Source organism: Triturus cristatus, chromosome 7, assembly GCF_964204655.1.
Source record: "Triturus cristatus chromosome 7, aTriCri1.1, whole genome shotgun sequence".
NCBI classification, from domain to species: domain Eukaryota; kingdom Metazoa; phylum Chordata; class Amphibia; order Caudata; family Salamandridae; genus Triturus; species Triturus cristatus.
This window is the reverse complement of record NC_140590.1, coordinates 934062640-934087166: the sequence shown is the minus strand read 5'-3', so window position 1 is coordinate 934087166 and position 24527 is coordinate 934062640. Positions and strand designations below refer to the sequence as shown.

The 24527-nt window shown below is 46.8% G+C and overlaps 1 protein-coding gene across 8 annotated transcripts in view; it reads left to right on the top strand.

Annotated features, from left to right (window-relative positions):
• Positions 1-24527, top strand: part of LOC146810867 (RUN and FYVE domain-containing protein 1-like) — a 516661-nt gene that overhangs the window by 454097 nt on the left and 38037 nt on the right. For 7 of the 8 annotated variants that reach the window (XM_085617892.1, XM_085617897.1, XM_085617895.1 and 4 more), the window contains one exon: positions 837-914. The exons of the other annotated variant lie outside the window; for it this stretch is intronic. In XM_085617892.1, the coding sequence (XP_085474018.1) occupies positions 837-914 (78 nt within the window). The remainder of the gene's footprint in view (positions 1-836; positions 915-24527) is intronic. 8 annotated transcript variants of the gene reach the window in all.

Below are 24527 nucleotides of genomic sequence, written 5' to 3'. Positions count from 1 at the left end.
CCTTACAGGAAATGGGACTGTGTTTAAAAAGAAAAGCATTTTTTGTTTGTGTAGGAGTTGGCTGTGGTCCTGTGGAGCACTGCTTATTTCTTTTTGTGTATGGGTTACCACCTCCTTTGAAGTCTTGGTAACTTTTCAGCATTTTGCAGCCAGATTTTCTGACTTCTAAAATCTGATTGGTACATCTGAAAAAGAAGTTTACCTGGTCACAAATACTGAATTACAGCATTTGAAACCATAAAAATGCTTAGTACATACAGCTGGCCCTAGATGTGTGAGGTTTCAGACCGTACATTGTAATTAAGTGAGAATATTGGCTTACTGCTGTGTGAGGATGATGAATTTTGCTTAGGCTGTATTTGCAAATGTAGATGCCCATGGCGTTTGATATAGGACAATTGTTATCTTTGATGGCTATTTCTAGCCCAATTCCTTCCAAAGCTGCTCCCTGAAAGCAGCCATAATATGTTGTCAAAACATTTTCTAGCATGTAGCATCAAAAATAGCAGCCACAATGGTGCTTTGTTTGTTTATTGCATCTGCTACTTGTGACACGTGTTTTTGATTTGTAAGATGGCGTTAAACCATTTACTAAGTCAGTGAGTGATGATGTTTGGAATAATTTTACATAATCTATCAATAACATGGACATATAACTCACAATATATTGAGGGCAGAGATGAGTTCTGATCAGTGCTTAATTTGTAAAATAATAAATGCAAGGGTGTTGACAAAGGGTTGTCACAGTAAAAGTTATTGTCCCTTCAATTAAATTGTCTGTTTCTCCAATCATATTTGGATTACAATCTTAAAACCTAATATTTCTTACTTCTCAGGGCCATACGTGGTTGAAAGATGATGAAGTTATGCAATGTAAACAGTGCGAGAGAGAATTCTCTATAGCGAGGAGAAAGGTACTTTTGGAAAAATGCTTCTTTTGAACTAGGTTTAAATGCAGGGATTTGCTTAAAGTTATAACCATATCAATTTCATCTTGATAGTAAATAATATTGGTGAATAGATATTAAAATGAAAGCAAACCTTTGCTTTTTCTGCATTTTATATGATTTCAAGAGGTTTGACAACATTAGACTGAAATAGTTGCACACCAAAATAGAAATCCAGTTTCTAAAGGATGTCATAGAGGGTTTGCTGAGAATCACCCATTACGTTGTCCTTCTTTCCACTTCTCTGGTTGGAGGTGCTGTCAATTTTGTGGTGGACACCGCAAAATGTTCGATAGTTTGGCTCGTCAAAAGCACCCAATCCTTAGATAGACGACTCTGTGTTCATAGAAGTTTGCCTTGTGAAGTGATATACATTGATATGTTTCTATATTTATGTATGTAATGATTGATTATGTTTGTGACTAATCTGCTAATGGCCATTCATTCCATGGATGCTGGTGCATGCAACATAGAACACAATAGTTTCGGGTCATATATCACATGAAGGACCACCTGATCCACACATCATGCAGAGATTATTCCTTGTTTAGAATGGTTGTGCCACAGTGTCTTAATTAGAGCCAGCATCATCCGCGCACACAACATCAACATCCCCTCCTACGCAGACGGCACGCAAATCATTCTTTCCTTCTTGGACAAGACCCCCCAATTCAAGAAACAAGTTTACTGATTGCATGACCAAAGTCATTAAATAGATGAAAGCCAACTGTCTCACGCTCAACACTGACAAGACAGATGTAGTGATCTTCAGCAAGAACAACTCACCATGGGACTCCAGCTGGTGGCCAGTCAAACTCTGACCCACAACAACACACAGAACCCATGCTAGGAACCTCTGAATAATCAGAGACGGCAAACTGGACATGACTGCACAAGTCAACACCTCACTGCATCCTGCTTCCATACCCTGAAGATTCTGTGGAAGATCTTCAAATGGCTCCCAAGCAATGCTAGAAAAACTGTCAACAGACTAGTTCCCAGCAAATTGGACTATGGGAACACCCTCTATACCCGGATCCCCAGGCAACTCACTAGAAGACTACAAACCATCTAGAACACGGCAGCCAGAGTCATCCACAACCTCTCACACATAACTCACTTCACAGCACACCTCAGGGAACACAAACACACTCAATTCTAACTCCTCACACACACATTCAAGGCACTACACAATCGGGCCCCCCTGCCTCAGCAGTTGCATTTCCTTCCACCAACCATCCAGACACCTCTGCTCTGCAGTACCCTTACTCTCACACATCGCGTGCATACACAGGCCAGATCAGGAGGAGTATTCTATTACATCAATCTCAAAGTGTGGAATGGCCTCCCATTGCACAACAGAACTTCCTCCTTTCTTCTTGAATTCTGCATGAAGCTGAAGACCAGACTTTATAATTTACCAGCCTACCATAGGTAGGGCTGGGCACACATACCTGCTCACTGCGAGGATACCCTGGCAGTTGCTAGTGTGCTTTACAAGTACATATATCTGATAGAGACTAAGAGACGCAGATTGCTTGCCTTAGAATTATCACCAGCCGTCATACTGGATCCGGAAAGTTTTCGGGAGCAGTACACATGCATGCCAGTAGGTGGCTTCGATCAGTTCGGCATGGCATCGTCCACGCCGGAAGTGACCTGTGTGGTGCCTATATATGCGTCACCCAGGCACACTGACGTCCGTTCTTTTCTTTTGGCGCCAGTCAGCTCCAATCTGGAGAAAGCTACCCCTCAGTCAATTTTTGATTAACTTTGTTTGATTTTTTGTTGAGTCTTTTTGAGGTTTTCCTCCTGGTGTTGCAGGGATGTCCTCTCGAAAAGGCCAGCTTTAAGCCCTTTCAACCGCTCTATTTCAGTGACAGACCTGGAGTAGGGAGGGAAGGAACTCAATTAGACTTTGGAGAGACGATATGTGGAACCCTGATAAGTTCCAACCGAAAGAGAAGCCGTTCTCTTCTCTATCCCGTCGCGTCCTAACCGTGCTACACATGTAGCACACTTAGCACGGTTTTGTCTCTCCAAAGTCTAATTGAGTTCACCATATATATTTTAAGGTGGATTCGGATAAATTTTAGTGCTTGTGAAAAACGCGCTACTCTCACCTTTTTTACAAGTTGCGGATATCACTATGGCAGTGCTATGAGAACATTTCCTACTGCTTATTGGATGTATTATTTGGTCAAGTATCAGTTCGCCATTTGCCTTGACAATGTCTAAGGGAAGACAAAACACCTGTTGGCAGTTTTGTTTTTGGACCTACCACCAAAGGAAAATAAAATCACGTCTTTGAAGAAATCCAGTGATGTGAACTCTGCTTTTTCAGTAGAACTTGGAAACTTGGATTGTCTTTTATTGTCAAACAATTAGTGCATGAATGTTGGCTTCATAGATTTGATGTAAGGCCATTACATTGGCCTACTTTTTGAACGTTTTTGATAAATATTAGGGTGTGCTGAATATTGTTTTCTAATTCTTGTAAGTCTGTTTATCGCAACTTTATTTGTTGTGTTATTGGTACCTTTCTGGTAGTAGGTGCTAGAAAGATCAGAAAAGCACCCCGACAATAATATAAATACATATTGTAAAGTGCTTCACACTATAAATGTTAATTCGAAGTGATTATTGGATGTGCAGTTCCATCTCTTTGTAAGGGTACACTACTACCTATCTTTTGTCAATATACAAAAGGAACCTTGGAGGTATAGGTAAGTGTTTGACAATAGTGGGTTACCACTTGAAGATTACAGATATGGGGGTGTCTGGGCAGCCAACATGGTAGAGCAGTCTACAAACAACTTCTGTTGAGGGTCTTGCAACCTGACAGACAACCCCACTCAGAGTGGCCATCTGTTCCTGTCGGCCACCCTTTATGAATCAGTGGATGCGAACAATCCAGATCCTGGCCCCTTTTTGAGCATCAATTGAATATGAGATCCAGTTATTAGCGGGAAATGGCTGCTCCTCTGTTGCGCCTTTCAGCCCATAATGGAGCAAAGCCCTCATAGCTAAGAAAAGGCCCTGTATCTCTGAGCGAACAATTGCTGCTGTGAACCTCTAACTATGCTCTGGGTGTAACAGCAGATCTAATGTTGGAGAACACCCATCACACTATTCCCTACCCGAGGACTGGTGAAAATGACCTGAACAGAGTTATTTTTGCCAAGCGAAGGGTGTTTGCACCTGGGGCAGTCTGACTTCTCAGTACCCCAATTACCCAGCAGTGTGCTAAAGGTGTAGCTTGGTCCAAGTGAATTCTGGAGACAAAGGAATGCTTCAGTTCCCATGCTAGAAGAGGAGAAGGTGGATGCACAACTCTAGGTAAAGAAGCACTGGAACCGCTGAACCCCCTCAGGGTGTGGGTAGTGAGAGATTGGGACTGGAGCCTGAACAACATAGGTGAGAGGAAACGTTTGCTAAGATGTGGCAAAATCACTAAGAAGAGGAGATGTCACTCTGGGATCAGCTTCTGAAAATTGCTGCACAGGATCGAGATGGTTCCTCCCAGCAAGCCACCAGATTTTAGAAGTATCAAAAAATTAGGCAACCAATAGAGGAGTGCATGGCACAGTATGAGACAGGAGCCTCATATGGTGGAAATTAGGAGAAGGCAAAAATACGGAGTACTTTTCGGAATTGGGAAGGAAAAGAAAAGAAAATGAGAATCTTTGAAAACCCCCACAGGGCAGTCAAAGCTCCGTGAATTCGCCAACTCAAGCGTGCAAACCTGGAGAGCATAACAAATGAGGCGATTTTAACCAAGTGAGAACACTTTCTGGAACACAACAGTACTGGTGAAGTCCGAGCCCAGAGGCAGTAACGTGTGAAGGTTGTAGAAAAGAGAAGCACAGATCCACCTATATGGACCCCCCCCCCGCCACAAAGGTTGAATGAATTACTGTGGTAGTGTCTCCCTTCAAGCCCAACGTTGAGGAAATCCCTGAAGCCAGCAGACTGAATTTTTACCTCCTCGAAATAAAATAGGCAACAGACGAGGAAACGACTTATAAGATTTTTTCAGTTCTCTCCTTAAGAGGCAACCTCCATCTTCTTCTGGTCTGTTGAGTAACCCTGGAGAGACCCAAGGACAAACTTTCAATACATTTGTGGGCACTGGAGAATATTGCAGGAATGTATTAAACACAGGCAGACACACCCCTGCATAAGATCCTTGGCTTCCCCTTTCCCCACGCCATTTACTTCACATTTCTTAATCCACCCACCCTCGAGAGGGTTCCAAATATCCTTCTTTCACCCACCCTCTTCCGACCCCTATCTGATTACCCCTCTTTCCCCTTCTAACAGTTATTGCTGACACATCCCCTGTTGGAAGTTTGTGGCTCACGAGGAGTCACCGTATGCTGTAAAGGTTTGGTGTTCCATTGAAGTCACAGAAAGACTTATACCCCTCCCTTCTCCCGTAATTGAAGGGTAAGGTTGACACGCCCATCGCATAGCATAGTTGGAAATGTGGCCTTGTTTAAGGACTACAGTTTGTGACCAGTATACCTTTCTAAAGTACAATTTACACACCATGGCCATGGGTCTTGGCCTGCTCATTGTTTAGATATTATTGTTATGCATACTATATTTCAAACAATATGTTTAAATGTAGGCCTGTGCTGTTAAGCAGCCATAAGTTGGACAGACTGTTTGTTACTGTGCTATACTTCTTTTACCGTGTGCCATACTTAAAGTAAAGGTTAAAAATATATTACAGATCTGCCTTTTAAAAAGTTGCATCTGAAAATAAGCGCTGGCCTAGAGGATATGTTGCAGTTAATTTTGTGAGGATGAAAAATTCACTTCTAAAATATGTTAAATCTGGGCAGAAACTAATAATGTCACTCCTGGTTAGAGTGTCAGTATCTAAAATTATGATTTTGCCAGGACTATTTAATTTAGTTAAAAACTTACTGATTTCCTTGCACATGGTATATTTCAAGAAATTGGATGAGCTGTTGTTCGATTTGTGTTGACATGGTATATCTCCAAGTATAATGTACTCCAAAGGCAGTGACCTTACTATGCCTCTCAACTGCAATGCATAGTTGGTTCAATAAGTGTCCAACTGAACAAGTAAAAAGACAGAGGAAGTGATGGGACTGTGGATGCACATGCAAGCACTATTGATCAGTGAGCGAGTAGTTTTCTCAGGTATATTGAAGGTAGTAAGTATAGTGTGGAAGAGGAGATCCTGTAAAAGTGACCAACATATCACAATGGGGAACCACTCTTGAGCGCTATTTTTATAGGTGGTAGATTAGTCTGCTGATATGATACATTATGAAGTTATTGGCTACTTATATTCGAAAGAATATTTCTAAAAGGAGTACAGGTGGGAGTGCAAGGCACTCAAAGGATAGAAAAGAAGGACTAGAAGATGTGGGTTATTCTATAAGGCATACGTTTTTGTGTTGGTGGATTTCCCGCATATAAGATAAGAGGCATGTTCAATAAGATGTATTGGTCAAAGAATTGAAAATGATGTAACTCTTTGTAATAGTATGATTTCTAGATGTATCAAGGAAGAAGGGTTTCCTGAATTCCTAATGGTACATTTATATTGGAGTTAGTTGATTGAAGATGGAGGGCCTACAAGTTTGAAAATAGATATAGAAAAATGAATAAAATTACAGGTGCTTCAGGGTCATTCAACCAAGAGGCTTTAGTTCTTTCCTAGTGTGGGTCTACTAATATTTAGCGAGCCTATTATTCCCGAAGAGCTCCCTCATTCTTTTATGCCTTTGTTCGAGTATGGATGTGAATCAACTTGCATGTATGCCAACTGTTTTAAGATTGCCACCCTACTTCATCACAACATTCAATACAAAGTGTTGTCCTTGCATTTCAAACTTTGTAAAGATTTGTCGGAAATGTGATTACTTAGAACAGATTATGATAAACTAAGATCATTCGGCTACCTCCAGTTACAAATCTGAGCCCTTGGTCTATAACATATTTTGTTACTTTACTACTTTATTTATTAAGGCTATTTATATATCCCTGACCCAGCAATGGAAGCATTGGAACACTTCAGTTATAACAATAGAAGAGGTCAATCAGAGTAACTCCATCAGTTTATGGAGACATATAAGAAAACAGTTTCAGCCTCTTCGGTACAGACTGAAAAGTTGAGTTTGGAGTCCTTCCGCAAGGCTTAGAAATTTAAATCATGTCTGGGTTCTTCAAGTAGATTGATCGCCATTCTTAGAGGTAAGCAGCCAGGGATTAAGTGAAAGTTTTTGATTTTTATTTTTTTGTTTTCTATTTGATGAAGTAGGCATGCCATGCCTTTGATGACACCACCTCACTTAGTAATATTTACTATTGAAATAGCTTGGCAGGCTGATGTGTAGACATTTAGATGTTATGAACTGAATTTTGAAGTTGATTCTGGCTCTTAGGGATAGTCAGTGACAGTCTATGAGAATGAGGTTTTGTAGTCTGTTTTTACCACTTTGACCAGATGTGTTGCAGTATTTACAATGGCCTTGAGAGTGTCTATGGTATAACTGGAGAGGATGGCTAATAGGGCAGGCTCACTCCGAATTTGTGAGAGGTCAAGGGCCTGCACTGTTGAGTTGCAGCAAGATGGAAGAATAGTAGTTGTTAGTCTTCTGAGAAAAGAAGGTTGGGAAGTAGATTGTTGTTATCAGTTTGGAGGAAGCATGGTTAATGCCTGATCAATATTTACCTAGTGGTTTAGTAAAAGTGCCAATGAAATGGAAGCATTATTCTAAACAATTTTGGGCTTCTTTTTATGCTCATGTTTCTGTGGGCTGCTATAGCTTTTGGGAAGTTTGAGAGGTTTTTGCTGGTCACACACAGTAGAATTTACATATCCCCTCCTTGTTATTTTTAACTTTCCAGACATCATTGCTTCCACAGGCCCTCCTCTGGCAAAGTACAAGTCTGTAAGATAATACAAAATTATTCGGAAGATGAAGCTTTGGTTAGCATTTACCAAGTGCAATGTAGATTCAACCTACACCAAGATGAAACTATAGGCAGTACATTTCTTCTCCTCAGTATTATTTTCCAGTGATCTCAAAGCAACATTTTGGTGTGCAGCAGCTACTCAAACACGGAGACCTTCACCCGCTTTATGAATTCTAACACTTTTCTAGTCCTAGGGGGATAGAGAACTAGAATATTGGGCTCAAACGGTGCCAGATACATCAAGACTGCTTCTGCCCCTCTGGTGTCTATGGGCATGTATACCCCCAGTTCACTTTACTCTGCATGTTGTTGGCATGTAAACCATGCCCATCATTGAATCTCAGCAACTGTTTCCAGACTCTGAGTCTCCAGCTTCAATGGAACCACCAACTATCTGCTATATTCTCCCCCTATCATGATCCCACGACCACAGCGCCTGGTCTCTTGGTTGGGAGTCTCACTCTCTGTCACAGTCAGCAACATCGAAACAAGTTGTACAGGGCCTAAGACAAGCACTTTCTAGTGGCATTCCCGCTTCAAATAGGGTGGGCCGATAAGCGCATGCCTTGCCCATGTGATAATTCGGCAAACCAGAGCACTATGCACTTTATCTTATTCTGCCCCTATATAAAGAGGTGAGAAAAAAAATTTGCATCACTTTTAAGTAAAATCCGCCTCTGTAATATATTGGTTTTAACTTTCTGCACAATTTGGCCACTCCTGGTATGTGCACTGCGGTATCCAATTATATTAAAGTCACTATGGCTATCAGACAGCGTTACGAGCTTTAGAGATTGAATAAGATTGTTGGAATTTTTCATTGTCCGTATTTACACTGCTGGAATTTTATTTTATTTTGTATTATCTGTGTAATACTATGTCGTCCTAAACTTTTTTATTTGATGTATTGAAATTTTAAACCACTGAATCTTATGAATTCTTTCTTTCTTATTCTATTTCCAGTGATGTTTTATAAAGGTGTTACAAATTTCTTAAACTGTAATGTTTTTATTAGTCAAACTTTTTTATGTTTCATGGAACTGAAATAAACATTAAATATAACAAGGACTCAAAATGAAAAGACAAAACCTACTCATCAGAAACACATAACATGGGTCTGGGCCATAAGAGGATAGGTTGACTATAGTTTCATCAAAGTTGAGGTTGCTGCCTTCTTCAGGACCAAGATTAATCAAACCACCCAAGTTGTCTGTGGTAGTGAGTTGGCCAAACCATTGTTTTTACATAAACCAATAAAGTATTTTCACAATGAACAGAGGAATCTTTCAATGAAGAAATACTGCTACAGCTGGTATTCATTAGCACTTCCGCTCCATTCTTCAATCACTTGATCCTTTATCGCTATCTACAGCTATGGCTGGTATTCTTGGGTATATTGTGTTTTTCAATGAAATAATCATTTAGAGGGTACATTTAACAAGAAGAGTAAAGATAAATCTTTGTTGCTTATTTTATTTTAATTTTTTTATTTTATTTTTTATTTTACGTAGTTTTATATAGCGCGAACTTGACCCTAAGGTATCGGGTATCAGAGCACTTTACATAGCACCAGTTGCATTACATGAGGACACATTCATTTTTATTAGGCACGGGGAGATTACGTGATTTGCCCAGAATCACAGGATGTTCAGCGTCGTTGCCAAGAGTCGAACCCAGTTCCCCAGATTCAAGGTCGACTGCCCTAGCCATAAGGCCAACTCCTCTCCTCCTTACTTTCTTTGGTACTTCTGAACTAGCAGGGAAGTACCTGAATATGGTCTGTAGATTATATGAGGAACAAATTCAATCTCAGCCAATTGTAAAACTCTGGATGTAAAGAAACATGACTGTTTTCGATAGAAAGGAAAGGATTTTTCTTGACTGATGCTTCCTTACACCTTGCTCACATCTATAAACACAAATCGACTATCAAAATCCATCTGCTTTTGCAACTTAAAAACTCAAAGATATTTTCCAACCCTGAGGAATATACCATTTGCCCTATTCCTCAAACAGACAAAACAAAAAACCTGTGTAACAGGGTAAGGAGGCTTCGCTGTTATGCTGTTGCATGCCCTTTTTTCTGGGGTGGTGCCATCCAGGCATTCAGCTGTTGCCTCTAAAGTAAAAGGAAAAATATAAGGTCAAAGGTTCATGCCAGCTGCTAAGGATACCACATAAAATCCTTCATATTCAAGAAACTATAATTGATTGTCTTGGCATTGGCAGTCCTTCCAATTAACACCCAGAAGGCACTACATTCCTAGTCAATTGCACTTCTGCTTTGATTATGACCCCAGTGGTGGCTTTTTAGAAATTTTCTTATAGACAATGTCTCTCCCTTGGAGTCATTGCTGACAACAGTCTCATACGATTTCTCATACCACAATGCCGTCATTGGCGCTTTCTCACTGCCCCCATCAATTAAAAAAATATCCCTCATTGATGAGAAAATTGCCTATAGAACGACATCTTTCCTGGTCTTTCCTTTTTCCTATCCAGGAGATCCACGTTTTACACAGAAGTGGACATTGGATTGGGAAAACTAATGTCACATCGGCTTTAGTTAGAGGAAGAGGAAACGCATTTCATGGGTGGTTATAATGAAGAATGCCTTCAGGGGGAGCAACCATGTGTCACAAGGCCCCATGGCAAAGATTTAGAAGACACTTCTGCAACCTTTTACCAGTGGTGGAAACTCCTCTGGGCCCTTTGCAGCCTAAGACTCTTCTTTATTGCAAAAGGTTATTCCTCGGCCAGTGTTTATATGCTGTACCAAAACGAATCCATCCACAGTGAAAACTATTCTCCTTTAAAAAGGAGGCATATTTAGATAAATACAAAAAGATGAGAAGCACTTTGATTTGATTACATAACCTGTTGTTGAAGAAGGATAATTTGAAAAGTCTTCTACGGTACTGAATGTCTCTAGCTCTAGTTAAGATGGCCTCTACCAGGTTTGACCTCAGCATTAACTCCCTGGAGATGGAAGGTTCTCTACATGACTCCAGCAAGGTGTGTAGGAAAGTAGTCACTGCTATGTTGGTGCTTTGCCACGTGCAGGAAGAAGGCACTCTGCCTTTTAAGGCACCTTTTGTGCACCTTTCATCACGTACGTGCCATGCTGTCCGGCAGAGATTAAATAGGGTGATCACTGAACTATGGCTCTAGAACTCTTCCACCAAATATTCAGTCTTCCCTAATGGAAAAGGGAGGTACTCAGCCCATTTGGGAAGAAGTTACAGCCATAGCAGCTGTTACCACAAGGCTCATAAAAACTCTAGTCATTGTCACAGATGAAACTGGCATATGTGTGATGATTTAAAAACCCACCTGAAGCATCTGCTGGCAGATACGAAAGGAGACTTCAAGGCCATCTTTAAAAGAAGCTGTGCTAATGCAAAACATATTACCAACATGTCTGTGGACATCAGCAACACTAACTGTAAGCTGTTGGCCTGTGGTAGTTTATTAATGCAACAAAAGTAAATTCATGTGTGACCCTTTGATCCAAGCTTGAACACTAAATGTGACTTACAGTGGCGGGGATATCTTCATGTGTGGTGGTCTTATTTCAAAGAGTCACACGAAGAGGTGGCAGTAGCTAGCTCAGGTTCCTTTGACTTTCAGTCTTACAAATACATAGATGAAGACCACTATGGAAGGCAAGATTGAGTCTCTTGTTCTTTCCTTCTCTTATCTCATCTCAGTGAGGCAGTAGAATCCTCAAGCACCTGGAGGCATAAAACGTAATTATTCCTGACAAGTGTGCGGGATTCATTGTATGACATACGTATACCCTAGACTTGTCAACAGAGCTGTGGCTACACGTAGTCAAAGGAGCATACTATCAAATGTTATGTACCTTCAATAAGCCCCACAGAATTGCAGTGAATGTATTCCTTGCATTCTTTTTTTTTTTTTTTAAACCGTTTATTGCAGGTTGTAAAAGTTACAGGTATGGGCCTACAACCACCCGGCCGGCCGCTAGAATGACAAAAGCATATTGCATACATACAGCAAAAGTCTCTCGGCAGTGCAGAGCAGTGAAACAGGAGTAATCAATGGTGCAGGCCACACAGCTCCAAGCCCACAGTACGGTTCCCTTTTCTTGAAACAAGACAACACCAAAAAACCACACCCGCAAGGCAACCCGCGATCCAAAGTAACAGCACGTGCTCCATAAGTGGGGGATCCAAACCAGCAGCAGAACTCTGAGGAGGGGAATGGGAGTAGGCCAGGGACTGGGGGACCACGCGCCCGCGGCCGAGGGAGGGGGGCCGTCTAGGGAGACGGAGCAGGCGAGGCAGCCGGTAGCAGTGGTGGCTCACAAATACCCCCGCGGTAGGCGTTCCAGGGGCCCCAGAGTTTCACCCACGCCCCAGGCTTACCCCTCGCCACATACACCACCTTTTCACGAAACATACACCAATCCATATGCTCTTTCCAGGCCGACACCGCAGGGGGCCTCTGGGATCCCCACAATTGAGCAATGTCACGCTTAGCTATCATGTATCCCAGAGTCACCCACCGCGTCTGCGGGACCGAATAGTCATTCGGTTCCCATACATTCAGCAAACATCTCCTCGCTTCAGGCAGCAGCGCGACACGCGTAACCACACGCAGGACCTCATGCACACCACGCCAGAATCGCTCCACCTTCGGGCACTCCCACAGTATATGCATGAAAGTCGCCAGCGCACCACAGCCACGCTTACACAGTCCGTCACCAGCAAAACCCATACGCAGAAGCCTTGGCCCCGTCACGTAAACCCGGTGAAGGATCTTGAGCTGGACGAAACGAAGGCGAGCCGGGATGGCCACCTCTTTCGGAGAGGCCACCGCGGAGATCCAATCCTCGTCGTCCAGCTCCAGCCCGTCGGCAACCCAGGCCTCGCGGAGACTAGTCAGCAGGCACGATCTATCGTTGATCAGTTTTTTGTATATGAGGGAGATCGTGCTGTCCGGTACATGGCCGTCCAGCACTCTGTCCTCCAGGGGGGAAGACTCCGGAATGGATGCGACGTCCGGGAAGACGGAGCCCAGCGCATGGCGGACTTGTAGGTACCGAAAGTACTCACTGCCCTGCAGCTGAAACTCCGCCTGCAGCGTCTCAAAAGTTTTGAATCCCCCCCTCGTCCAGAGATCTCCCACCGTGCTGATTCCGATCGTGTCCCACTTCTCGAAGCCCTTCGACGTCCATAGGGAGCCCAACCTCTCAGACGCATACAGCGGTGACGCCCGGGTCAAACGGTCCTTCCACCCCATAGCTGCATTAGCCGCGTGCCAGACACGCACCATAACACGCGTCGGTCCCGTCAAACGGGAGTCGGGCGCGCCAGAGTAGAGCGCGCGATTGTAATCGCCACCGGGTAGGAGCATTTTATCCATCTCAAATGCCGGGTTCAAGGCGGGCCCATAAAGGCCATGATTAATTGCAGCTAGTTGGGAGGCCCAGTAATACCGTTTAATGTCCGGGAGGGCGACCCCCCCCATCGTACCACGGGAGCGTCAATTTAGCCAGAGCAATGCGCGGCCTCCCGTCCCAGAACAGGCGCCGCTGGAGGCCCTCCACCTCACGGAAATAGCGTGCCGGGACCAAGTCCATAGTATTCTGGAGGGCGTAGAGGAATCGCGGCAGGGACATCATTTTGAACAAAGCCGCTCGGCCGAGCGGCGAGAGCGGCAGACGCCGCCAGCGCAACACGTCCTCCCTCAAGCGCTGGAGGGGGGGCAGCAAATTCCGCTCATAGCGGGCCTCCGGGTCAAGTGTGATATAGATACCCAGGTACCGAAAACCTTGGGAGGCAATCTGGATCGGACAGTCCCGTGGTAGGGCCGGAGCCTCCCCGGAAAGCACATAGACACAGGATTTCGCCCAGTTGATGACCATGCCTGAGTTGCGACCGAATGAGCGCAAAACATCAACCAGGACGATCAGTGAGTTACGCGGGGAAGCGAGATACAGAAGGATGTCGTCAGCGTAGAGGGACACACGGTCCTCATGCTCGGGGGTCCAGCGGAGACCACGGATAGAAGGGTGCCACCGCAGCCACTCCGCCAGGGGCTCCAGGGCCAGGGCAAACAGGAGAGGCGACAGGGGGCAACCCTGTCGCGTACCCCTCCCCAGCGCGAATGGGGCCGAGACTCGCCCATTCACTACCACCTGCGCCAATGGGCCCGAATATAGCAATTTGACCCAGCTAATGAAACCCGGGCCGAACCCGAATTTCGCCAGCATCGCCCAGATGTATGGCCATTCAAGCGTATCAAACGCCATGGTGGCGTCCAAGGACGCCAAGATGGCCGGCTCCCGCACAAACGGGACACGCGCGAGCACCCCGTGCAAGCGCCGCAGATTGAGCGCCGTGTTGCGGTGCGGTATAAAGCCAGATTGGTCTTGGTGGACCAGGTCGCCCACCACGCCAACCAACCGGTTGGCCAACACCTTGGCCAGGATTTTGGGCTCCGCGTTCAAAAGCGAAATCGGCCTATAGGATGTGACCCGTTCACGGGGCTTCCCCTCCTTGTGGATCACCACAATTGTGGCCAGGCGCTGGTCCGGCGGGAGGGAACCCTGCGAGTGGGCCGCCAGGAACATCGCGCGCAGGTGGGGCGCCAACACATCCGGGCGTAGCTTGTAGAGCTCGATGGGAATACCATTGGGGCCCATGGCCTTGCCGGATGCAACCGAGCGGATAGCCAAGGCAATTTCGTCCGAGGTGGGAGGGGCGTCCAGCGAATCCCTGTCCTCCACCGTTAGGGAGGGCAGTGCGATGTCCCGAAGCAGGGCATGGGAATCTTCCTCCGAGCAGGGGGAAACCGGGGAGTAGACTTCGCGGAAATAATCCGCGAAGCAGGAGACAATGGCTTCCGGCTCGGTGACACACGCACCATCAACACTCTCAATCAAAGGCACCACGCGGCTCGCTCTCTCCCTCTTATCCAACCACGCAATCAATTTGCCAGCCTTATCACCCACATCATACAATCGCCCCTGCTGCTCTCTACTGAGGCCCTTGGCCGCCTCCGTGACGAGGGCCCGATAGGCCGCCTGCTTTAGGTGTAGAACATGCAACTTGGCGTCTGTTACCCCGCTCCCCAGGTCACCCTCCAGTTCTGCAATCTCGGCCTCTACCCGGGTCACCTCCTCCCGCTCGAGCCGCCGGGCATGGGAGATAAAGGAGAGGGCCTCCCCTCTAAGGACTACCTTGAAAGCCTCCCACAGGGAGATGGCGGAGGAGACCGACCCCACATTCTCGTCGAAATATCGCTGTAAGGATTTGATCAAGTCGGCACGAATGGTGGGGTTGCGCAAATACCATGCGTTGATTGGGGCCACCCTGCCATCCCCCCTCGGGAAGACATCGAAATGCAACAACAATGGGGAGTGGTCTGAGATACCCCGCGCTAGATGGCGCACCTCCCCCACCCTCCCTGCATGGGCCGCCGGGACAAGGATGTAATCAAGCCGCGAGAGGCTACCATGGGCACCCGAGTGGAAGGTGTACTGTCGCAATGCGGGATGCTTTAATCGCCAGCAATCCACCAGGCCCAGCGTGTCCAGAAGGCCGGGCAGCCACGCCTGTGCCCGGGGGAGGTCCCTAGGGGGATGGCGATCCATAGACCCAGAGGCTACCGCATTAAAGTCCCCTCCAACCACCAGCAGGCCACTCGGAAGGTCCAGAAGGAGGCGCCCCAGGTCCGCGAATGTGGTGGCTTGTAACCCAGGCGGGACGTACACTGATATAAAGATAAACACTCTACCCTCCATTCTTCCCACCAGAACCGTGTAGCGTCCCCTCTCATCATGGCGCACCTCATCAATCTCCAACGGGAGCGAGTTCTTGATCATAATACCCACCCCCCGCGAGCCCGAGGTGAAGCCGGAATGTGCCACCAAACGATATCCCCGCCGATTCATTGCATGAAAGGAGTTACCTATAAGGTGCGTCTCCTGCAGGAAGACAACATCTGGTGAAATACGTTTTAAGTACTGCAGGACCACACCACGCTTAATCCTATCCCCCAGGCCGTTAACATTCCATGACAACACAGTCAAGTCCCTACCCCCCATCATACGTCGAATCAATCGGTCGTCCCCCATCGAGCATCCTAATAACAACAACATAGTAGCGGGTTTGCCCTGCGGTGCTAACAAACAACACACCCCCCCCACCCCCCGGTCCCAACAGAACTCCCCCCTCCCTGCACCCCTGCATGAGCCCAGACAGCCCCCCCAAAGTGCAGTGTGCCTGTCGCCCCATAGCTAAAGTACTAACTAGTCCCCCAGAGGAGGAGGGAAGCCCCCAACAGACCCCACGCAACCTCCATAGGAGGGGAACATACGCAAACAATAAATGGTGAAGGAACAACGTCCAGAGCAAGGCCTATTCAGTCACCCCTCAATTCTGATCCGGCGGGCCCTCCTCGCCAGCCGCGCCCCCCCCGCCCCCCCGGCCCCGATCTCCAGGCAGAGTGTCCAGCCAGTCCCCAGCCGCCTCGGGCCGGTCGAAGAAGTGCGTGCGACCATCCACCTCTACCCTCAGCTTAGCTGGAAAGAGCATTGAGTACTTGAGGTTCAGGTCCCTTAGGCGACGTTTAACCCCAAGAAAGCTCTGTCGCTGCTTCTGGACCGCCGGAGTAAAGTCTGGGTAGAAATGTATCTCCATGTTGTCAAGCTTGACCGGTCCCTGTTGCCTGGAGGTCTGGAGGATAGCATCTCTGTCCCGAAAATTAAAAATCCGGGCGATGAGCGGCCGCGGCGGGGCACCAGTCTTAGGTCTGCCCCCGGGGACCCGGTGAGCACGCTCCACCGCAAAAAGCTTACTCAGCCCCCGGGGCTGGAGATGGGTCAGGATCAAATCTTCCACGAAAAGATCCGCCGCCTCCGCCTCTCGTCCCTCCGGGACCCCCACAATACGGACATTATTCCTCCGGGCCCGACCCTCGGAGTCCTCCAATCGCCGGTCCATCAGGGCGCTCGCCTGGCCAAGCCGGCGCACCTCCTTCTGGAGGGCCACCACGTCTGTCGTGAGGCTCGTTGTGGTGTGGGCCAGGGAGTCGACTCGGTCGTTTGTTTTGGACAAGTCTGCCCTCACAAGGCTCACATCCACAAGGACCGAGTCTATTTTTTGCGCTAAGGTGTCGAAACGCTGGTCCACCGAGGCCTTCATCTCTGCGATGGCGCCCATGACGTCCCGGAGGGTCAGATCCACCGGATGAGCAGATGCCTCCGTCGGGCCCACCGGGGATGCACGCGATGTCTCCGGAGAACCCTTCTGAAGCGTGTAGCGGTCCATACTGTTGGCCTGGTGCGCCGTGCCACGGCGGGTCGTCTTCACCTTCGCCCGGTCGCCATCTTGTTTGGTGGACATGCTGGCTCTTCCACCGTCGTGCCAAGCTCCCCAAACGGGCCGCTATACCAAATCACGGGTGCCAGGGGGGGGGGCAGGGGCGACCACCGAACCGCGGGTCAACCCACCGCCGGCGGGTCAGCCGGGCTCCTGGACAAGGCCACCGCACCCCGCTCCGCAGCCCGACCCGGCTTGAGAGCGAGGAGGGCGCAAAAGCGAAAGTGAAAGTGCGGGGTACGCCAGTCGCCCAGCCCCGCTCGCCGCTGTTATTCACTTTGTCCCCGGATCGCCCCACTACTCCAATCCGGGGGGCCGGCGAGGAGAAGGCCGCAACCTTCGATCGATGCTCCCACCGGCGTTCGGGGTCCGATTCGAGCCCAAAAAACGGGTGGCGCCTCAGCTCCGGTTCCCCAACACAGTCCCCTCAACAAGGACAGGATATCGCCAGGATTAATTCAGGAGGTCGCGGAGGTCCTCGGGAGCCTCGCACCTACGCGGCCATCTTGGTTGCGCGCTAGGCTCCTCCTCTATTCCTTGCATTCTTCATTGCATTATTCAGTCTTTGTTTATTCAGTTAGTGCTGTTCATTTTTCAATTAGGTACTTTTCTTTCATTTAAGTAGTTAATGCAGTTCGCTGAGGCAGTCTAGCATCTGATGGATACTTCTACCCATATATTAATCACCATTTTTAATCTCCTCCAGACACAAGACTGGATCTGGATCCTTTGCAATCGCTACCAGTACCGCTAGGTGGTGATAAAAAACAAAAACACAAACTAAAGTCTTTCTCTGCAATGCACTGCTCTTGCTGCAAAGTCAAAGTGAGAAACAACGGAAGTACCGATCCCCGACATCACTTCAACGTCACCCTCGTAGCCAGTGCCTGTTTTGGAAAAGTTGTACCCAGAATTTCTGGTGCCATAGGTCGAGCCACTGTAAGTGGCAGCATTTGCTCAATTTATGCTCCAGATTATGAGGTCCGCTTCGCCTCCAACCAGAGTGCCATCTGGTCCATGGAGCCTTTGGAAACTCCCAATGTTTCTTTGTTTCCAGATTCAGCCTTGGTGTTGGTTGATTTACGCTGAGTTGTCTCAAGGCTGCCTTGGTGCTGAGTGCAACCCCATCTCCATTAAAGGCTTTGCCAGTAGTTATAGTGCCATGTCCAGCACCATGTTGGCTGGTGCTGGAGTTGAGTCTCTCTGCTGCTCTTGCAGGGAGAAAATGTAAGTATCCTTAGAGGATGATACTCCGTGAGCAGAAATTTGCCAGGTTAGAGACTCTCTATGGTTCAGATTGCAACACCATGCAAATGCCCATCATGGTACCTCCCAGTAAGTATGATGATACTGAGGCATATCTCTTCCCACACACTATATGGACGAAGGTAGGTGCATAGAATTTAAAAATGTGTGTCGGATAGCTGCAAAAATTAAGGTTTTACCTCAATTTTGGAGTGAGGTATACTCACTACTGTTTGGGATGTTCCCTGTTCGCCTTGCCATTTCCCCTTGAGTCTTCATGTGGGGCATTTTGCTGGTAGCTGATCACTTTCGCAGGCTGGGGATACATATATTCCTGTACTTAGATGACTGTATATTTAAGGGGGGCTAACCAGAGCTGGTGTTAGAACACATTTTTCTGCTTTTCAACCTGGGGTTTTCAGCAAGTTATACCAAGAACCACCACCAGCCCTTTCAATGTTTACATAGAACCATCAGTGGAGCAATTATAGTTCTCCAGTATTGGATCTTTCATAGATTCACATGCTTGAATCATCCCCATCGTCGTAGTGGGAGTCCAACGGTATACATATAGAATCTGTAGATAATACTACAATAGGCTACAATGCAATGAACTGTCACTGCAATAGCCTATCTATTTTCTTTTGTGAAAAAAGACCCAAACTTGAGTAGCAGCCAATCAGGTGACGGCACCCTCTAGAACAATCCCAAGAGAGGCTAGGTTGCTCAGATTTTCTACTGCACGTCGTGTGAAAGGGAGTCTCCCTGAGCTCTGCTCAGTTTTTCTCTTCCAGATTTCAACAGAATTTCGGATTCTTCAAAGAAAGGTCTCTTCAGGTTGTGTGGATCCTGCGGTAAGAAGAGGCTGCATGCTGAAGATCCACATAAAAACTGCATCTACTGCCTTTACCCTCAACATAAGGTAAAAGACTGCAAAATCTGTAGGACTTATTCTACAAAAACCCTCAAAGACAGAGAGGGTAGATTATTGATTTGGCTTCAGAAACTAAAACATAAATCTGATGTCATATCTGAGGATGAGGAGAACTCTACCTCACAGGCTTCTAAGGAAACATCCAAAAGGAGAGCTAGACCACTTGAATCTCCTGAGGTTTCCAAGAAAAAGACTTCTATAAAGTCTCGTCAGTAAGACACAGGCACCTCACAAAAAGGAAATCTTCCATTTCCTATTGAGGAAAAAAGCCATAAAAAGGACTCTTCGGAACATTCAATGAAAATTTCAGTCTCTAGAAAGCTTGTTTCACTGACTGTGTTCTCATCTGGGTCACTATCCACACAAAAATCATCTTCTGGACATGCTCCTACCTCGCTGTTGAAAAAATCTACATCGTCGACTGGTATGACAAAAATCCCGCGGACAGCGCTTCCAGTGATGATGATGGCTTTAACACCGCCAACGACCACCTTCTCTTCGGCGTCCTTGACGACGGTGGTTCCGTCGACAGCCTCGTCTTGGACCGCGTTGACGGCCATATTGTCTTCTATACCGACGACAACATCATCATCCGTTCCTGTCATGTCTTTGTTGACGACGCAGACTCCGCTACCGTCGACGAAGTTGATGAAGCTTTATCCCATGTCTGGTCGTAAGCCCCCATCTTCCTTACAACTTATGCCTACGTACCCATCACCGACGTTCTCGTTGACGAGACATTTTTTGCAAAATCCAGCAATATTTTCACCTTTGCCACCTTCAACCTTTTTAGAGGAATCTGATGATGATGGAATGTTTGGACCTACTGATAGCTCTTCTCAGCTGCATGTAAAATATCAAGAGGAAGAGAATGATGAATATGAGGGTTACAACCAACAAGAATATCGCCCTCCTCATTGAAAGATTTAATATATGGAGCAAGTTAATGAGCCTATGGTCCACCTTCTTGTGACTCGGGTACAGGACCTTCAAGATTTATTGCATGATTACCGCACACGCTTTGCTTCAGCAGCTGTTCCTCCACCTCCACAGCCACCATCGCCTGCTTCTTCTCCACCACATACCTCTGATCCATTGCCTGCGACCTCCTCTGCAGGAGATTCTATTTTGCCGCAACAACATCAGGACACTTCTGATGAAGGAGAAATTGAAGACAGTCAACCTCAAAAAGATGGGCATGTAGGGGATGAATGGGAGGACACCTGCTTTTCCTTCTCCTCAATCTGTATAGTCTCCACCAGAAGATATTGGCGGCTTTCACGCTCTAATAGAAAGAGCAGCTTCGCGTTTTCAACTGTCTTTAACAGTCAAGCAATCAGGTTGCTTTCTCCGTGATTTCAAAGATCTAACCAGAAAATCTGTCAGATCTATACACATTGTAGATCACATCTGGGAAGAAGGTGTAAAAGTAATGAGGACACCTGCCACAGTTATCCTGGTCTTGCCCCAGATCGACAAGAAATATAAAGCTCCTGATGATGCTCCAGCTTGTCTGGTAGGACATCCTAAGCCTGACTCCGTTATCTCACAAGCTGCCCAACGGACATCAAAGAACCCTTTAGCGCCCATTACTGCACCGCCTGACAGAGAAGGAAGGTGCCTAGATAACATTGGCAAAAGATTCACAACCACCTCAGGTGCTACAGTTTGTGCAGCTAACGTTCTAGCAATTTTAGCCAGATACGATCGTCAGATGTGGTCGCACATCGCTCATTTCATAGATCTCCTTCCAGAGGATAAAAGGCTGGAAGCAAGAAAGGTCCTGCTAGAAGGGGAAAGATCTGCATCTGAGATTATTGATGCGTCTATGGACATCGCTTCCCTGGCCTTTCGTCAGCTCACTGGAGCTGCTGTCCTCAGGCACCAGGGATGGCTGAAGGCAACAATGTTATGCCCTGAGGTGCAAAGCAAAATTTTGGACATTTCATTTGATGGTGAAACACTTTTCGGCAAACATATTGATGACACTTTGCAAGCCATCAAAGCGAACACAGACACAGCTAAGGCCTTGGGAACGCTCCAATATAGAAAGACTCCCTTTCATGGAGCACATGGCAGAGGAGCCTATTCTTTTCGAGGAGGTTACCAGAGATACCAGCCTCAGACTTGCACCTCTTTTAGACATTCCTCTCAGCAGCAACAGCAATACCGTGGACCACCACAAGCTGCTTATTCCAGACAGCCTAGACGAAAGCAACAAGTTCAACCCAGGGATTCTGTCAAAAAGCAGTGACGACGCCTCGCCGTCTGCTGCTCTTCCCTTGACTACTTCACTAAAGAAAATTCCCCTTTCTCATTGCCTACATCAATGGCGGAAAAAACAACAGACAAATGGTTCCTGGGTATAATAAAATATGGGCATACCCTAGAGTTTACCTCAACGCCACTTCCTCATCCGCCCCAAAAATCAATACCACCCCATCTTCAATTGCTAAAGAAGGAGGCTTTGCTAATTCTTCAAAAGGGAGCTGTACCATGCTCTCAGAGAGGAAAAGGCTTCTACTCCCGTTTTTTCCTGATAAAGAAGAACAAGTTGGGAGGATGGCGTCCCATTCTAGACCTCCGAAAACTCAACAAATATCTGATGAATAAATCGTTTCGCATGGTAAATCTCCAGGAGATATTACAGCTTCTGAACCATTCGGATTTCCTAGCAAGCCTGGATGTGGAAGACGCATATTTCCGTACCCCTATCCATCCTAAGCATCGAAATTTGTCTACGTTTCTCTGTGACAGGCGCGCATTATCAATTCAATGTGCTTCCCTTTGGCCTTCACTCAGCTCCTCTGGTATTCACCAAGTACCTAACTCCTGTGGCAGCGTACCTAAGATTAAAAGGCCTACAGATCTTCCCCTATCTCAACAATTGGTTGGTGAAAGCTCCTTCTCCTCATCAAGCTTCAGAAACCATCTCCTTCTGCCTACAGCTCTTCTGCTCTTTAGGGCCGGCATTCAATCTTCAAAAATCTATTCTAGCTCCTTCTCATCGGCTAACTCCTCTAGGAGCAACATTGGATACTCCCCAAAACAAGGCATTGTTATCAACAGAAAGACTGAATGCCATTCTATCTCTGGCTCACAGTCCTTATAAAAGAGAGTTTGCTTCTGTCTGTCTCCTCAAATCCTTTCTCGGAATGATGTCTTCAGCCACCCTCATTGTACCTCATGCTCGTCTAAAGATGAGACCCTTTCAGGAGCAGTTGGACATTTATTTATTTATTTATTTATTTATTTATTTTGTACATTTGTAGAGCGCTCTGATACCCGGAGGTGTCCTGGCGCTAGAAAGATAGACTGGTGTATTGAAGCGAGCTTACTGAGTGAAGAGCCATGTTTTTAGTGCTTTTCTAAAGGCCATCAGATTCTGGATTTGTCTAAGCGCAAGGGGAAGTTTATTCCAGGCCTCCGCGGCCCCAAGAGAGAAACTCCTGCCTCCCCAGCGAGCTCTTTTAATTCTGGGGACCGTGACCAGCGCCAGTTGTCCTGACCTCAGAGTTCTTGCTGGTTTGTGCCAGCGGAAAAGGGATTTCAAGTGCCGAGGTCCCGAATCGTGGAGGGCCTTAAAGACCATGCAGACTGCCTTAAAAATAATTCTTTTACGGACCGGCAACCAATGAAGCTTACCCAGTTCCTGTGAAACCGAGGCAAATTTGGGTGTGTCAGTGATAAGACGAGCGGCTGCATTTTGCAGAAGCTGGAGTTTACTTAGTACGCTCTGCTGGGCGTTTAACATCAGGCTGTTACAGTAGTCTAGGCGTGAAAGCACTAGACCCGTAACTATTGTTTTCCTGTGTTTCTTCTCAAGATAAGGTAGTATTTTTCTGATGGTTTTGAGTATGAAATGAAGGGAGGAGGAAAGAGCATTCACCTGGGCTTTAAAAGTCAGGGAGGTATCCACCAGAATACCGAGATTTTTCACTTTGTCCACCGGATCTGGGAGAGGTCCCAGTTCGTCTGGCCACCATCTCGGGGACCAAAAGTTGTCTCTGTCACCAAAGAGCAGAACCTCGGTTTTTGAGGAGTTCAGCTTAAGGCAACTTTGTGCCATCCAGCGGCCAACTTCAAGCATGCAGTTTCTGAATCTGTCAGCGGTATTTTCTGTATTTCCGGGAAGGAGGGACACCACAATCTGTGTATCATCGGCGTACGCCGTGAGTTGAAAGCCGAATGATCGAATCACCGGGGCGAGGGTGGACACATATACATTAAAAAGGGTTGGGCTCAACGAAGACCCCTGGGGAACTCCGCAAGGAAGCACAAAGGAGTGAGATTCATGGCCGCCCAGCGCCACTGTCTGAGATCTGTCAGACAGAAATGCTTGTAAAATTTTTAGAGCCTTCCCCTGAATTCCACAGGCCCTCAGCCGGTCCACCAAAAGCTTATGGTGGACCGTATCGAAGGCTGCCGAGAGGTCTAATAGAATCAGAGCTGCTCTGCCCCCTGTATCCATCACCTGCCTGATATCTTCCATAGATTTGATCAAGGCGGATTCCGTACTGTGCCCTTCTCGGAAGCCGTGTTGGGAAGAGTCCAGTACATCCGCCGATTTAAGGAAGGCACTAAGATGTGTGTTCAAGTAACCTTCTATTATTTTGGCCGGGAGTGGGAGTCTGGCAATCGGGCGATAATTATTCATCTCCGTGATGTCAAGATTGGGTTTTTTTAGCAGGGGTAAGATGGAAGCTTGCTTCCAACTAGAGGGATATTCCCCTGTCTCCAGCATCAGATTGAAGAGGGGAGTAAGGGCCCTAGCAATTGCGTCTGGTGCAAGTTTAGTAATTGTTGTGGGGCAGGGATCATGAGGGGAGCCTGATTTAATTTTTTGTAGGCGACTTATCACTTCTTTTTCGGTGATGGGCGGGAAATATAGAAGCATGGGTTCGGGTCTGGCGGATTCAAGGGCCTCCCTCGGTGAGGAGGTCATCACTATACTATCTAAGGGGAGGAAGATGTTTTCCACCTTTTCACGAAAGAAGGTCGCCAAGCTTTCGCAAAGTGAGAGGCTAGCTGGAATTTCCATAGGTTTGGGGTTTGCTAAGGAAGCGACCGTAAGGAAGAGTTCTTTAG